The sequence below is a fragment of the Fusarium sambucinum genome, chromosome III (assembly GCF_050947815.1).
Source record: "Fusarium sambucinum isolate potato_lamoka chromosome III, whole genome shotgun sequence".
NCBI lineage: Eukaryota > Fungi > Ascomycota > Sordariomycetes > Hypocreales > Nectriaceae > Fusarium > Fusarium sambucinum.
The window spans coordinates 4829807-4846463 of NC_139292.1; the positions used below are offsets into that span (position 1 = coordinate 4829807).

At 48.6% G+C, this 16657-nt stretch overlaps 2 protein-coding genes across 2 annotated transcripts; one reads left to right on the forward strand and one right to left on the reverse strand.

The window, feature by feature from the left end:
* Positions 1 to 148: 148 nt before the first annotated feature.
* FSST1_011801 (transcription factor domain-containing protein) lies at positions 149 to 2748 on the reverse strand (the record flags this gene model as incomplete). Its single annotated transcript, XM_083234966.1, has 2 exons — positions 149 to 1800; positions 1848 to 2748. The coding sequence occupies 2 exons, from the start codon at positions 2746 to 2748 to the stop codon at positions 149 to 151; spliced, it is 2553 nt and encodes an 850-aa protein (XP_083081497.1).
* Positions 2749 to 14735: 11987 nt separating this feature from the next.
* Positions 14736 to 16590, forward strand: FSST1_011802 (P-loop containing nucleoside triphosphate hydrolase protein; the record flags this gene model as incomplete). Its single annotated transcript, XM_083234967.1, has 3 exons — positions 14736 to 14990; positions 15042 to 15971; positions 16030 to 16590. 3 exons carry the CDS (start codon positions 14736 to 14738, stop codon positions 16588 to 16590), a joined length of 1746 nt encoding a protein of 581 aa, XP_083081498.1.
* Between the last annotated feature and the right edge of the window lie 67 nt (positions 16591 to 16657).

The following is a 16657-nucleotide window of genomic DNA, read 5'->3' on the forward strand; positions in this document are numbered from 1 at the left end:
CTCCGAATTCGACACAGTTGACTCATCGCCTTCATCTACCCCTACCCACGCACGCATGACAGCCCCTTGTATGCCAGATCCTTGTTTCCCATCACCTCAGCACGAAGTTAAACGCCTTCACATGTCAATCGCCGAGCATCCCTGCACATCAAAACATGATCCACTCCACCTCAACTCCCGGTCCTCCAATACACTTTGTCCAGTTGAAAGGTCCGCGTTGATCTCCGGTCCTAGCCCCTAGTACTGATGGCTCATCTCCCGACCAATCTTGAACCCACAGCTTCTCCAGTACCTCGAGAGCCGCTAGGTTGTTCATGTAACCAGAACGGAACATGATATCTCGACACTTGGACCGCACCATGTTCTGCTGTAATTCGTTGACACACTCACAGCCCGCCACGAAAAGGGGCCAGAGCAGAAACTTCTCGGCGCTGCTGCCAGTATCCAGGCTCGTTGCGTAATAGACGACCTGGCTGACAAGGCTCTGGATGCTCTGGTGCCCTGAAGGCAGCGATGGGCTCACAAGTCGCTCCGTGTACAGAAGCGCAGCGTAGCGGAATGCTTCGGAAAGTGACTCAAGATCTCGTAGCTGACTCTGCGAACAAGGCTCAGGCAGTGACGCACTGACGCGAGCTGCATCAAAATTCCAGTTCTGAAGAGCCAGACGTGCTTCCTTCCACTCATGCCAGAATAGCGAGCGATTTTCCTCATACGATATGGCTTGTGCGCTTGTGGGTGTAGCTAGATCGTCATTGAGTATCGTACTAAGTCGACTGTTGTTGAGAGTACCTGATTCCCCCATCTGTTCGCCTGTCACGTTGAATCGTGTAAGTGACTCTCGGCGAGCATGACCTAGTGGAGAAATAAACGACGAAGGAGATAGCTCCGGTAGCTCCTGAGCTCTAGACGGGACCGATGTATTTTGTACAGGGCGATTCTGTGACAGCTGGTTCAGGCGTCCCAGCTTGCTGATGGTCTTAAATAGCTCACGGTCACATCCTACCAGGTTTTCGGTTCCGATAGGTAAAAGTTGAATGTCTGGCATGCCATTGAACCCTGAATATACTTGAGCTTCGCGTTCGTTGATGCTCGCAGAGATGGCGTCAAAGTATGTGAATATCGCTTCCATCCAAGCAGAGTTGCTAGAGGCGGTGAGATACTGAGCTCGAAGAGCCAAGATCTTGCTAACTCCGGCAAACTGGGTATGGAACTTGGCGATGCCGGACTCGACCATACGGTAATGGCAAAGAAGGAGGATCGTGGCGAGGACTGAATCGTGGATTGCCTTGGTACGGTCGTTGAGCTGCTCGTTTAATAGGTGCACAGCCAAGTTACGGTGTTGGTATTCCTCGGCGAGGGACAGGTCGTCGGGCTGAGTGTCTGCCATGGCTTCGGCGGCATGTTTGTCAGCCATCAACTTCTCAGAAATTTCTCGAGTATCACGTCCGAGACTCAATTTCCTCTTCATGCGGAGATTGCAAGATGCAAGAGCACAAATAGCATGGCTCAGACTCTGGCTGTTTACAGCTAGTCGCAGAATATGGTCTCGAAAAGGGTTGTGTGGCCCGTCGATAAAGACCATTGAGGGACACATGATGTTCTCATAGTAATCCATGAAAAAGGGCATCTTGGAGATGAGGTCCTGGCTCACATGAACAGATTGATTTTCGGAAGCGGTGGGCCATCCCGAGGGATCAAAGTCCGAATGGTGAGATTTAACGTCTTCCTCCTGCATCGACGGGGACCAGGAGATGGGCATAGAACCGTAGCTGGCGCTATATGTATCGACTTCAGGCACGCCTGCGCACGTTAGAACCAAGGGATTTATTGGTTCCATCTGAGCTTACCGAATGAATCACAATCGCGAACAATCCTGTTACCCAGATGCGAATCAAAGGTGTCGGTATGGGAGTGGAGACTTGAGCTCATCTCTGAAGGAGCGTGGGCAAGACTCGGACACGACGTTGGAGCGAAGGTCCTTGCATGCTCGACGTAAAGCGAGGAAGGAGGGCTCTGAGGACCCGGGGAGCTCGTGCTTGTTGTGTAGCTGTCGTACATGTAAGATGGGCTGTGAACGTAGGAAACGTCATCTCTGGTATAAGATTGGCTCATGGGTGATACGTAGCCCACGTCCGGGGTGAGAGGGTCAATAGATGAAGAGAGGTTTTCGGTGACGAGAGGCATAGGAAACCGATGCATGTTGTGATTTGTCTCTTGAGCGGGAGAGTAGTTGATGTTGCCCCAGTTTCCTTGGTGGTGGATGGGGGCTGCATGCTCAGACTGTGAGATAGAGAGGTAGTCGTATCCTGCCATGGTGAAAGGTGTCGTAGGAGCGGAAGCGACTTGGGTCACGGCAGGAATATCAATGGGACCCTGGAGCATTCTTCTCGTCTCGTCCTCTGTTCCATGTGTGACAATGGAAGAGCTGGATCTTGAGGAAGCAGTTGAATGTTTTCTGGGCTCACGGGTAACAGGAGGAGCTTTTGCAATGGGCAAGGACAGGCCTCGGAGCTTGCCTCGACTGGCCACGCCAACTCCCCAAGTAAGCTGAGTCTTATAACCGGAGCATTCACTGCCGACCTCGAGACATTGGGAGCAATATGGCCGTCTACGGTCACACTTGATGTTCTTCTTGGAACAAGAGAAACAATCATCAGAGGCGCCTCCGGCAGGGGCACGTCTTCTGCGCTTTCGCACTGCAGAGGGGTCTTTGACTGTAACAGTCGGCTGTGCCATAGCGGCTGTCATTTTGTATAAGTTGAGGAGGTGAGGTGAATATGAGGCAGGGAGTATGTGTTGTCGACTTTAGATTGAAGGATATAGTCAAAATATAAAAGCAAAGGGTCGAGATGAGGTTGATGATGCAGTTGGAGGGAAGTAAAGAGTTTGAATAAGGTAACTCAGAAGAGTAAAGTCGATGGGAAGTCTTTAGAAATGGCGGGAGCACGATGTTAAAGTATACAAGAATGTCAGGAACGATGTATAGATATGAAAGTGGCGCTCTAGGATGGTATAAGGCAAGATGAAGGCCAAACTGAAGAGGCGAGGGGTGTCCGGAGCCTGGGGAGGGTATCGCCCAGTACTTGAGAGTGCTGGCAACAAGACCCTGAAGTTGTAGCAGGGATCATGATGGGGAGCGCGACCTTTGCTGGGTGTAGGCTGTTGAAGGGGTGTATAAATAGCAGTGAACACGACAGGGAGTAGCGTGGGCAGCATGGATGTACCTACAGTAGATAGGCACATTCAAGATCGAGTAAAGCGGGAGAGACGTCTGATGAGAGACGGGAGTGGAGAGAGGGGACGGGGGATGGGATGGGGACGATGGGGGCACCGTTAACATTGGCGTTGGCATCATCATCCCGATCCTAAGTCTAAGTAAGCGTACTTTTTTTTCCCCTACAGACCGAACTGTACCAACGCTGAAGATCAGCGGGGGGAGGACCCATGAGTGCCATTTCGGCCGAGGTTGACGATAGACCGAGAGAATACTGAGAAATGTAGGGGTTCCCCTTGCATCCCATTCATAACTAGAAATAGTTTTAATTTCAGGCGACGAAACTCAATATCTGCCTTGGCTGTAGCTGGTGCAGTAGTTGGTGGTGATGAGATTTATTATGTCGTTGCTGTTTGGAGAAGGATAAAAATATGGGGAGACAGGACAAACAGGCCCGCTTGACTTCACTTTACTGCCTGTAGGAACAGTACAGTACATAGTACAGCAGGTAAGAGGAGGAGGGGCGGGATCGAATTACGTGGGCGTGCCTACCCTCTCTAACTAACGTTAACTTATTGTCATGCTCGCTACTGTACGAAATCGATGGCAAGTGCGACCAAACAAGTTACCTGTCTTGGATGCTACGTAAGATAAAGATAACGTGGATACCTTGTCTCGCATATGAAAATGTGAGCAGTCGCAAGTATCCTTCTATCTTTACCTCTACATAGTAGGGGGGTACTTTTTGCCCCAGGAAGATGGGCTCCCTGACCGGTCGTGTAAGGCCTTTCTCGTCCTGTCTTTGGCCTTTGTCTTTGGGGTAAACACCCGCCTCAGGTCGTTGTGTGGAACCTCCGCTCATCTTTCGGCGGACTACGGGGTCTGAAGCCCCCCGGCTTCATCACCATCTACGGTTTAGTGGCCGTCGGTACAGCGCTGTGAACCACTAGTCCCTAAAACTGAACTGCCCTGACCATTCCCACATTGTCTGAGGGATTCTGATTCGGCGAGTTCGGTTCGTTGGTCAAGTCAAATCAAATCAAATCAAATTCAACTCCCTTCCCTGCTGGAGCGATGGAGTTCTCGCTCGCTCTCTTCCGCTCCTGGCCCCCAAGCTCTTGTTTAGGATCTTTCCCGTGCAGATTCATCGTCTCGGAACGCGGGCTCATCAACAGATATAAGCTTGCCTTATTCTGTAATGACGGACAGAGGCAAGCTTGCACAAGGCCAGGCTACCTAAGGACAAGGTTGAAAATCTAGGCCCATTTCGGGTAGGAGTGCAGCGAGTGCCAAGTCGGGGACGATTTCACAAATGGAATAGAGCCTCAAAGCATAAAATCCGCCGGTTATAAACTCATATTTGCGTGAATATTCAAGATTTGTAAGATAAATCTTCTACATCGTGAGTGTTGTGTTTTTTTTTTATTGACTTCAAGCGAAACTTTCAAACTCAAATGAATATGTCCGACATAGAAAACATAACTAGTCCCTAGGTCGCTGCTCGGTATCTCTTGTGGAGGTTCATGTAACGTCCTGAGCCTTTCGAATCCCACACCTCCTATGACGCCACCTATGTGTTGACGGATATTGCAGGCTTCATCTCGGAAACCGGTACGACAACGGTATGTAACCGAGCCACCTGAGGCTTGGTCCAAAGCTTTCAACTCTAACAAGAGCTTTGTCCCAGATTAGGTCTATGCTTCCATTCTAGATAATGGTGGCATATGACAGTTGGTTTGAGGCTAAGATCAAGAAGGAATCTTCATACTTGTACCGACGCCCTACATAGCCTGGCGCGTGAATAGTTTGACGCTATGAAGAAAAATTGCAAAGATGCAAGCTCAGGGGAAGGAAGTTTTTGCTTTCATTAATTCTCGGGATCTAAGATTTTCTTTGACCGTCTTTCCAGAATGTCATTATAGACTATGGACTAAAGAGCTCCCATGTTTCGTGGAAAGTATCCCGGAAACGCCGACGACGCTGAGATCAGTTGCCTGACAGTTTTTTCTCGCTCTTCTTTCTTTGGGGCTACCACACGAATTATCACTATCAAATGCTGTACAGGATAGTGGTTGATCATAGAGTTTCGACATCTGCAGGTTCGCGTGGTTCCTGGCAACGGCGAGATAAGATATCCGTTATCATATCCGTAATGGAAACAAAAGATCTTTCATTGCGTGCGAGCTATCTTGAGAACAAAAGAGCCAAGCTATTGCCAGGACCAGGACAAGGACCAGGGCCACAAGGAGACCTGCATCAAGACATCCTGGATCCATGTTCACGGCCAGGGTAACAAAACCGCCGCCGGGTGCACCTTAAAATCATCCGCTGCAGTTGTCCATAGGCGCTAAAGCGATCCACTCCCAGGGTCATTCAGGTCCTTTTGCAACCTGATGATCCAATCAGGATTGCTTCTCTCTCCATTTCTCTCTACCTGTACCTTCTCCATATCCACCCAGGACAACCTCATCCACTCCTCATGCATCCATTATCAACAGTAGAGCAAATCTCCCCGCCTCTTAAAAGCAAAAGGGCCAAACAGCCTGGGGTTGCCAAGCTCACGATCATCCATGTCATGCCTCTTTGCTCGATTGCTTATTACTTGCTAGCTAGCCAGCTAAGCTACCGCTCTCGGTGGAGTGTGTACTGCAGAGGAGCACGGCTCCGTCACGTCAATCGCCAAAGCACCTCGGTTCTGGCTCATTTGCAAGTGATTGCAACATTGAATCTAAATTTATGCGAACCCTATTGTGACAGCATAGGCAATTCAACTAAGACCAGGGGTATATTACAAAAGCTCGACACATGTGCTAACGTTCACATTGGGCAACAGCGCCGCCTTGTGTTCAACGGAATCATAACAGAAATAGATTCAGAGTCAGAGCCCACGCTCTCTTGCTAGGTTGGCGACGTCGAACCTCAACATTAGTATCCGCTTCCTCTTGTCGAATACAATGCTCCGCGTCTGCCGGCTGCCGCCCGTTCACTTTGGCCCTGTCTTGCATATCTGCAATTGGGCTGGCAGCCCGATGCCAACCTTGCAAGAGGCAGTGGAACCAACGAATCTCTCACCCCGCAGGATCATACGCAGGACAACCGCGCACAGCACATGGCTCGTCGTGGTCTGGAATAGCCTGAAGGGGCAGGGCTGATTGCCCCCATGCTGTAGGGCAATCAGGGCCTTCTTGACTGGTTGCTAGACAATCGCAGTTGTAGCAAACAGACTTTATCAGCTGTTCGAATACACCAACCCACGCCATGCTCATCTCGACCAAATCAAGACATAGAAAGAAAACATCGTGGTCGCAGTTCTACGATGCATGCTAGCGGATACTTCTCTGTTGGAAGAATTCACAACAACATGGGCTCAACTGTCTAGTTACTGTGGCGGCGCCTCAGAAGCAGAATGGCTTTGCCGGAGCTTCTATGCATTCTTCCACCAGGCTTCTTTGGCCATGTCACACAGGTTAGGCTGCCTCTAGTTTCAACCGTCTTGGACCATGCACTCAATAGCCTGGATGGTCCCCCCACTCGACCCCCTCAAGTTGCGCCCGTCCACTTACATCATTCATCGACACAACTTCTCGGACTATTCAATGGTTGCGCCAGCCTGTTTATTGGACCTCAGCAAAACCCCCCCAGCAATCTGAAGTTGTGACACGATGATACTGCAACTTACGGACAGCGGCCGAGGACCAGAAACACAGATTCACAGTCCTGGTACCAACCAAAGGCCTGGAAGTTCATGATTACTGTCATTAAAAAACAACAGTAAAAGACCAAAGGCACAGTAGGGGTTCCTCTTATTCGGACTAACATTGAGGACTGCTAACTTTTTCCATTACAAATAGCGTCAGTTTTCCAAGGTTTCTTCTAAGTGATTCTTACAAGATTGTGGCTGCTTGCACGCGAGAAATGAATGTTACCCTCGCACTGAGAGCCGACCACACCTTTGTACGCCGCTCTCGTCATCTGGAACCACTTCAACACCATCACGCACAATGCTGTTTTCAGCCATTTGCAACGATCCCATCATCCCACTGTGCCATAGACTCCAACAAGAACCTTCCACTCGAAATCGCTTCCAGTGCTAGGCAATTAACATCGCATGCTTTAGCTGTGCTGTCATACCACCATGAACTTTCTCAGTGCCCTGTGCTAGTAATCGTGAGGAATGGTGTATGGTCGTTACCACATTCAAGTGTGCTTCATGCATGTGCGCAAATTCAACGAGGCAACCCTCCTTGAAATTGGAAGCTTTGGACGTTGCAGCCACACTTCTAGAACATGAACATCCCACCGACGTTATCGCCCTTTTGGTGATAGCTCAATCAGTCACAGGGATATTTATCAGAGGTTTTTTTTCTCTTTCTTTAACGCCTTTACTAACTGAAGCAATCCCCTGACTGATGGTAACACATCACACATCGAGGAGTACATACGCATGCGCATGTCTTCGCTTAGGTATTTCGGCCAGTTCACCAACTCGCAGTGGTGTGGACGTTACAATAGTCAAGTGTCGTCTCCGTTTCTTATCGGCTTATAATACGATATAGCTCCATTACAAGCTGCGATCGACATCAACTCGTGTTTTCTATCTTTAGGGCCATAGCTGGTCTCGGTACTGGGGAAACTCAATTCACCATTACTCACAAGTGTCGGCCGGTCCCGAGAGAAGACCAATCTTATACACACTTTATCACGAACCGATAAGGCAATGATCAACTTGCGCGGGTCAACTAAGGGGCTGCAGTCAAGGACAGCTGCAGAATTCCATCGGTGTCTACATATGTACGAGAGTACCGATCCTTCGGTCAGGGATTAGGATAAATGGCCACTAAACCGGGATCATCCCGAAGGTTAGGAGCATATTGCTCGCATTTTAGCCTCTAAAGGTCGAAGGAAATTCTGGGAGATGGGATGAACCAACTGAGAATTATCTTACGTGTTTCATTATCACAAACACAAGTCGCGGAATAGGTGCATGAACGCTTCTGGGCTGACAGGAAAGACTCTCTCGTCACTGTCTCAAAAAGTTTCAGATGATCGGTGCCGAGGACGAGTAATAGTCTTCTGCAAATTTGACCCCTAACGCTTATCCTGGCCTATGAGAAACCCCGAAGTCGATGGGAAGAAACGATATAACGGAGAATCGTCGCAAACGTCGATGCTGCCGACCCATTTCCCTCACCGACAATGCTAGGCGAAACTCTTATCTTCCTCTAACAAAAGCCAAGATTCACGAGACTTACACTTAAAGTTACTATGTGGGCTATCTCACTGGGTATGCAGAATCAGGGTCAACCACCAAACATGCTTTTGCAGAGCTTAGTAGCGGCCTGTCGTCGAACATACATAGGCAGCCAGGTAGGTACCCTTGCTCGGAAACACCTAGTGACAGCAGTGGCTGTTGCAACGAAACCATCGCAGCGTGGCTAGCACAGGTATGTCTGAAATACTTCAAGACCGAATGCCGTAGCCCGGAGACGACTACCGGCGCCGCTTGCCTCGAAGCATTCAGTCGACACACAGGCTAACAAGTCAGTCAATCCAAAGTATCGACAGGGGCATGCTGCGGGGTGGACAAGGGTCCCTCTGCAGCCATTCCAAATCAGACATGGGTTTCGTCTAGCCGCATTCGCTAAACGACAAATCGTGTGTTAGAAGGCCCGAACGATGCTATGTGGAAGCTAGGCCCTAGGGTCTAAGCCTCATACTTTGCAAAAAGTCCTCTGTTAGCTCCCTTCCTGCACTCCCAATCTCCTCCACAGGGACAAGGGGGCGCCTAGAACCAGCAACCACCTGTTGTCAGTGAGGCATATCCATACCAATCAGGTCTCTGTCGTCAACATCCCCTGTCCCCTGCTCATCAACCTTATTCCCCCATCGTACGCTCTTTTTATTGGTCAGGATGCGATTGATGAACACCTCGTTCTTTGTCGCTGGAAAATTAAGAATCAAGCGCTGTGTCGTGACAATTAGACGAACTGAGCATCTTCGAAGGTGTCAAATCTGTGGTCATATCGCCACATCTTATTTACTATACTAGCAGTCCTCACCTGGAGAACAAGGTTCTCAGTTCCAGTGACTGCCTCGGAATAGGTTTGTTTTCTGACTGTCCTCGAGTATCTTGAGCAGGGCATCGATATCGCCTGGCCATCAACTCTCACCTGCTGCTGTATAAGTGCTCTCAGCGCATCGACGACAAGCTTTCAGGAGAGGATCTTGGTCAGTTTTCTCGCTACATAGGGTTCGAGCGGCGAGATACTACAGAACTGTACTGTCGCTGTCCGCAGAAATCAACCAACATGGCTGTCTAATCCTGGCTCTTCATTCGCACAACTATCGCCGTTCCTTTCGCCAGTACCCGAGACACAAATGTCCGACAGGTGGCTTTCATAGTTCCCCCAATTGGCATTTCAGTGCGGGCGACTTGCACATGACCCTTGCTTAAGCGAATTTCCAATGTCTCCTTAACGCGGCTATTTCACTTGGCTCACGAGAAGTCGGTCTGCTCCCTATGACTTTGTGCATCTCTCAGATCCTGGGTGAGATCCACAGGAGGATTTTCACCATCGTTTGTCTTTTTTTTGCATCGAACCAAGGATGATACTATCTCTTTACAAGGGCTCTAGCCGACGTTGACGTGTTAGGGTCCATGTCCGATTTGCCACAAACTGGAGGTTAGGTTGGATGTTACGTTGCTGGCAAGGGGATGACGGACGAACCAAGAACGGTCTGTGCAAGGCCGGGGCCCTTCTGCTTCGAGCGAGCCATTGGTTTCAATCAGGTCCTTTATTATCTTGTTGAGTTGGCGGGCTTGGTATCTGGCATGGTGGACAAGTCAACTCTCGGTTATGATCGGTCCTCTCTAGCTCGATGTCTCGACTCATGCACATATGGTAGCTTCTCATGAGGAGACTTCATATCATGACAACTCACAAAGTTGCTTTGCGATTGATGTTTTGATTGAATCGTGTTTGGACAAACAATACTAGGATCGCAAAAGTAAATCTCACACCCTAGTTCACAACGAACCGAGGCTCCCCTGGACAAGTCGCCAGAACGGCTTAGGGCTCGCGCATCTCATGACAACGGTTGATCGACATTCCGAGAAGAGATGACAGGATTGACCCCAAGGCTATGCAACGCAACAACGAGGCCCTGAAATCTCTTGCGAAAGGGGGGCTCTGAAGCTTCGTCTCCACGTCCCCAGATTTCCCCGCAAACTGGACGGGCAACTAGAGATGCAAGTTTTCATATCGGGCTGCCATTGTCTTGACTTCACGTGCTGGACTCCTTTATTATCTCGTAATAGTGTCGCTGTTTTGACTAAAAGTCGGACCAGGGGAATCCTCAACAAGTCTGGCCGACTATTTGACGGGCACCCTTGATCTCCAATATCCTCCCCGACAAGAAGATGGAGAACCCTACCGACCCCGCGCCTCTTGTGCTGGTGTGTCATGAGATTAGTGGGGATGAAATTGTGGTACTCGGTGCCCAAGAAAGTGCATGGCCTGTCTTTTAAAGTTCGGCCTCCGAGTTAACTCTCTCCCTCTCGGATTGTCACCGTCGTTGTGCTGGCTCGTGCGGCCATGACATTCGATTACTTTCAGCTTCCTTATGCCGAGCGTTAGAATTGTCAGGCCGTTGAGGGCCGGGCCCTGGTTGCAATGACGGCGGTTTGCGTATTTGTTCACAAACCAGCCACACCATCTTCTCGTGTGAGGCTTGAACGTTTTTAGAAGGCAATTTACACGTTCGAAAACGATCAAATCGCCGCCGACACATTTCAATTTTATGTAGGCACATGCCCTGGTACCCATGAAACCCCGTGGGCGATACGGCGTTGCTGCATGGCATGGCATGGCATGGCATGGCTCTCCGCTCCGACAGTGCAAAAGTTCCACTTGATTCACATCGACAGTTTGAAATGGGTCTCGTGCACAAGCAATGGCCTAGATAAATTGAGGAGAGGCTGATATCTTGGCTGCAGCCAGTCGCGTTCTACGTCGACCGTTCAAATCTGCATTCCTGCTTCCTCCAGATAGAGCGGGACGGTCATCATTACAGTAATGCTTCTTATTCGTCCCCCCCGCATTCCCCAGACTTTCACGATGCACTGGAGGGGCGGAGCAATGGTACTGCTCATGGAAGCCTCATCTCCACCACAGATGGAGTACGGCACTTGTAGGATGTAGCATCGCCAACAAAAGACAGCATCTCATTGAACCGAGTGCCCAGAGTTAACATTACGGATCCAACGCAAATCATGGCGACTCTCAACTTAACTCTCGTCAGGATATCTGTCTTGCTCACCACACACAGGTGGAGACTTGAATTGTGCTTTACAGCTTAACACGATGACATTCGAAAAAACCACTCCCCTTTTTTTCTACCTTTTTCTCTCGTCGCTTGTACGTAATGTCCAAAACGGCCTTGTCTTGGTACTGTACAAAGCCCGACGAAGGGCCGGTAGTGACGAGGCTTTGAAATCTCTTTAACTTAGAGTTTCTCTTACCACTTAAGATTGCATTTTTACTGCTCAACTCGGAACAGTTTCTAAGCCAAGTGGCTAGTGCAGTACTGTAATCATGAATTGGTCGATCTGAACCTGCATTTATTTGGCTCCCGTCACTTGCTTTACCGCTTGGTGTGCGGCCGTTCTTTGGTGGGGAGGGTGGCATGCAGACTTCTGGAAATCCGGGGAAGCGCGAAGCCACTGTTTTTATTCGCACGCAAGAGATGGACTATCAGGCAGAGGTGGCGGGTGGTGGTGGTTATCCAAGGTGAAAATTCATCTGACGGGCGGAAACCCTTCCGCAACCCGAGCAGAGGGCACCTCGGTGCGCGGTGGACGATCAGTGATCGACACTTGATAGCTTGATCGCTAGTCTGACCAAACTGTGGCTTGACCAGATATCCAATCACTCGAGACAATCAACCGAGTACAAGATGACGACATGGGATCATGATGTCGCCGTGTGACAACTCTGAGATAAGTATTCATGATGTAGGGTAAGGACCAACAACATGTATTGTCTGCGCATGGCAATGATGAGCTTCACCTCAGAAGCTCGGCTGATACCCATGACCTTGGATCGATATTTGCTTGCCAATTAGAAAGACGAAACGAGAGCGTTGATGCATATCACCATCACACATCGTTACTCGTTAAAGAAGATATGATGCTACGTCTGTTGGTTATGACAGCGCGATGAGAATGTGCGCTTGTCACATTCAAGGTCCTGACAGAAGGACCGAAACAACCTAACAGGTGATGCTTTTGCTCAGATAGTCCCTGAGTATGACATCTTCTGCTCTCTTGCAAAGCACTCATATATTTTACGCCCGACTGTCTTGCACGATCACAGCCATGTTTTTCTGAAGCCATTTCTCCTAAAGCTCCAATGGCATATCCATGAGTAATGGTGCAGGGTAATTTCCACAAAGAGACCACCGACAGCGTATCATATCTACTGGCTCATGGCTGACAAGCATTCAGCCTAGAAGCTGGTCCGACTCGACAATTTCTCCATATCAATTGTTTACAAACCCCAATCTTTTGTGGCCAAACAACCATGGGTAAAGTGTCAAGGTTGGTGATAAGCATTGCCAAAGAGGGATAGATGACATAATAACGCCTGTTGCTTGGTGCCATCCTTCGTTCCTGATGCAATCTCTTTCGCGGCGTCTTTTGCTTGCCATGATATCGGGAACCCCGGGAGTTCCAGGTAACAAAATCTCGTTATTAGAACGGCGATTGGTATCCCTGTCAGTGTCAGAGCTTCGTGGAAACGGGCCGTTGCTGACATGCTCGTCGCAACATGTTGGCACAGTTGGAAGAGCTTACTTCGAGATGTATCAACCAACGACCTGGCTTGGAAAACTGGTTAGATGCAAGAGTCTTGGTAGTCAAAGCGTACGACACTTTCAACGCTGCAACGCATTTTGAGATTGTTGTCTCGTTATTGCTTCAATCGGATTCGAGCCGTCTCCAGAGTCATCAGCTGGCATCTGCATGCGAACTGTGCTTACGTACGATACGAAACGCATATAATTCCGACGTTGCACTTGAGTATTATTATTGAGGAACTTGTGTGGTTTGTCGAGTCTTGGATATGACATGGCTACGCCGGGTTAGGAACTGTTGACAAATACTAATATCATATGAGAAGATTCACTTTTCCTTGCACGACGTCGCCTGCGATTTGGATGTTCAGAAAGAGTATTGGCGGTGAGTTTTACTTTGCAAACTCTTCAGAATTGCTAAGACTGATACCGAGCTACTCCGGTCCTTGCAATCAGTATACTGAAGCAATGTGCACTTACATTGTCTGAAACTACGCCAGGAGATCAGATGTGCATATCAACAGGTTGGCACTTATACGCTTGTATATACTAGAGTCTTGGTATCCTTTGACACTGTGCTTTATTCCTCAGCCTTTTGATACACCAATTTGTGTATTCGCCTTCTAAAGTATATGACTCTATGCATAGTGTATTAGATGATATTATATGTGTTTCTTTACTGTTAAGCTTGTATCTTTTTCCGGGTTGTCAGTAAGTCATCATCTATATGTATCTCTTGTCCTGCTCATCGATACTTACAACACTGTTCGTCCAAGCCTGTGTTTCACGAGAGGTTGGAAAAGCGTCGACGTGACTAAAAGAACAGCAGATCTCTATGTGAGGTCGAGGGATAAACCCACTCACCGTTAAATACTTACTAATCTCCAATAGAAGCTAGATCGGGACAGAAATGGCTAAATTTTTAATTTCGTTATTGTTTGGTAGGATAATCTCTTGTTAAACTGGTGCCTAGAAAATGGGATGGACGGAGTTCAAACCCTTGGATCAACGCGGGAACAACTAGGCAGCATTTTAAAGAAAATGCTGTTGAGTAGTTTTACTAAAGCGGATTCGAATAATATTTTAGGCATCTAAAACAATTCCCTTGCGATTACTGATAGGATTATAGGTGCCTAGTTTTTAGCATTCCGAACTATACAGGGTAAGCTACTTCGAGATGGTTATCGTGGTCCTGGAAACCATTGAATATATGCAATGTATTGGAATTGAACACTTGTATTAGTCGTGATATATGTATTGGCGGTAGTCAAGTGTGTAACTAAACGCATTACTGGAGAAGTCAGTACTTCGAGCCTGGTATTGGTGGCATACACATAGTTTAAAGCAAACTACCCATTTTCCTTCAAAGGTATCCCAACAGGACACAAACAAAGGAATAGTGTTGTACAATAATCTGCACAACTTGGTTAAATATGACAATCACAAAATAATTCATATTGTTTGTTTGAATTGTTTCAAGTCACGTATAATATACAGGAGGTTGCTGGGTCAGCGCGCCACTGCAATTGTTCCTGTATCAAATCTTTTAGGCACCACCATTTACAACATTATAAAGAAGGCATCTCAACCGTGGTATTGGTTCTTAGTCAACACGAGAAGCTATTCACCATCACAGAAGAGTTTCTACTAGTTACACACCGCAACAATCATGGAACAATTTATCATGGACAACGCTCAGCGCTACGATGACCTGGTGAAGCGCTCTAAGCCAGCGCCTATCAGGGCTAAGCCAAGTGATGAAGAGTCAAACCCAGATATCACCATAGCCACTCGCATTCGACCTATGATGGAAGACGAGAAAGAAGAAGGGCAGTTGATTGGTGTTTTCCCTCGGAAAACCCTACCGGGTGCTGTCGACTTACACGAACTGAGGAGACCAGTCAGGGGTCCTCCTACTCTGGTCGTGAGTGCATGGCATGCCATCAAGTAACTTGGAGATGTTAACGAGATATAGTCATCAAACTACCGCGTGGATAGAGTTTTCAACTCTGATGACACAACCGATGATATCTATCAAGAGCTCGTTGAACCTCTTGTTCCATGGGCCTGGGGCGGCGGAGTTAGTACCATGTTCGCCTATGGCCAGACTGGTTCAGGCAAAACACACACCGTCAGCGGTCTCGAGCGCCTCATCACAGAGACTTTGTTCTCCAAAGGTATCCATGGTAAACGGAACATTTACGTTTCTATCATCGAACTTGCGGGCAACTCGACCTTTGATCTTCTCAATTCTCGAAAGCCCATCTCTATCCTTGAAGACTCCTTTGGAAACACCCATCTTGCAGGTGCTTCCGAGTTCATTGTCACCAACCCAGACTCTCTGATCAAGCATATCGATAATGCCGCTTCTTTTCGAAGTACCGCTTCGACACAGAAGAACGACTCTTCGTCACGCTCGCATGCCATTTGCAAGATACGCCTGGAAAATCCAGAGCTGCCACAATCAGATGATGGACTCCTGTATCTCGTGGATCTTGCAGGTTCTGAGGCGGCACGAGATGTAACGGAGCACTCAACCCAACGCATAAAAGAATCGAGAGAGATTAATGCAAGTCTTTCGGTGCTTAAAGACTGTATTCGTGGCAGAGCGAGTGTCGAGCCAGCTAGTATTGCAGCTGGAAAGAAAGTTTATGTGCCATTCCGGCAGAGCGCTCTAACAAAAGTACTCAAACATGTCTTTGACCCTGCGGCTGAGCGAAGCTGCAAAACCGTAGTCGTGGCTTGTATTAATCCGAGTTTCTTGGATGTTGGCGCTACCAAGAACACACTGAGGTACGGGGAGATGTTGAGAGTCACTGTGCCCAAAGCAGCGGAGCAGAAGTATGATGCTGCGAAGCCCAGCACTTGGCCGCATGCCTTGCTCCAGGACTGGATTCTAAAGAATGTAAGTTGTCAGCACCCCCATTTAATTAATTCATAGTTACTGACCGGCATCTCAACAGTCTGGCACGCCGCCAGTTTCTCCGTCTTACCTCGCACCTAAAGAGAATGGGGTGCAACTCCTTCGTCTTCCGGTTCCAGAATTCATCACCCGATGCCTCAAGACACCAGGAGTCACATTGGAACAAGCGACAGCCTTCCAAGCCAAGTTCTGGCGTCTCCATATTGACTCCCAGCGCAGCAAGCCAAATGCAAGCCAGAAGAAGGCTAGTTTAGAGACAGAAAAGGATAGTCCTGAAAGTAAAGGTCTGTCAAGTAGTGACCCGAGGCTCGAAATGGTGGGCGTCCCTTTCAAAGACCGTCTGCGGCCGGGGATGGTGGTTAGCTGGAACCCCGCAGACGACACTCCTGGATTCTATCGTCTACCGGGGCGTAATCTCGTCATGATCCTGAGCCCCGAGGGTAAGGGGAGTTTTCGATGTGCCGTCACGGTGCCTGCTATCATGCCGGGAGCATTCGAGATTTACCTGTGGCAGCAGGTTGTGGCCTCGGTCGATAGCATGCAGACAGAAGTGTTGTTGGAGTACGATGTTGGAACGAGATACTATTACGAAAACGTGTAGGGTTGTGGTAACGAGGGGTTTTAGATCCAAGTTGGCCGCGGAAGTTTATGCTGAATCAATGTCTCTA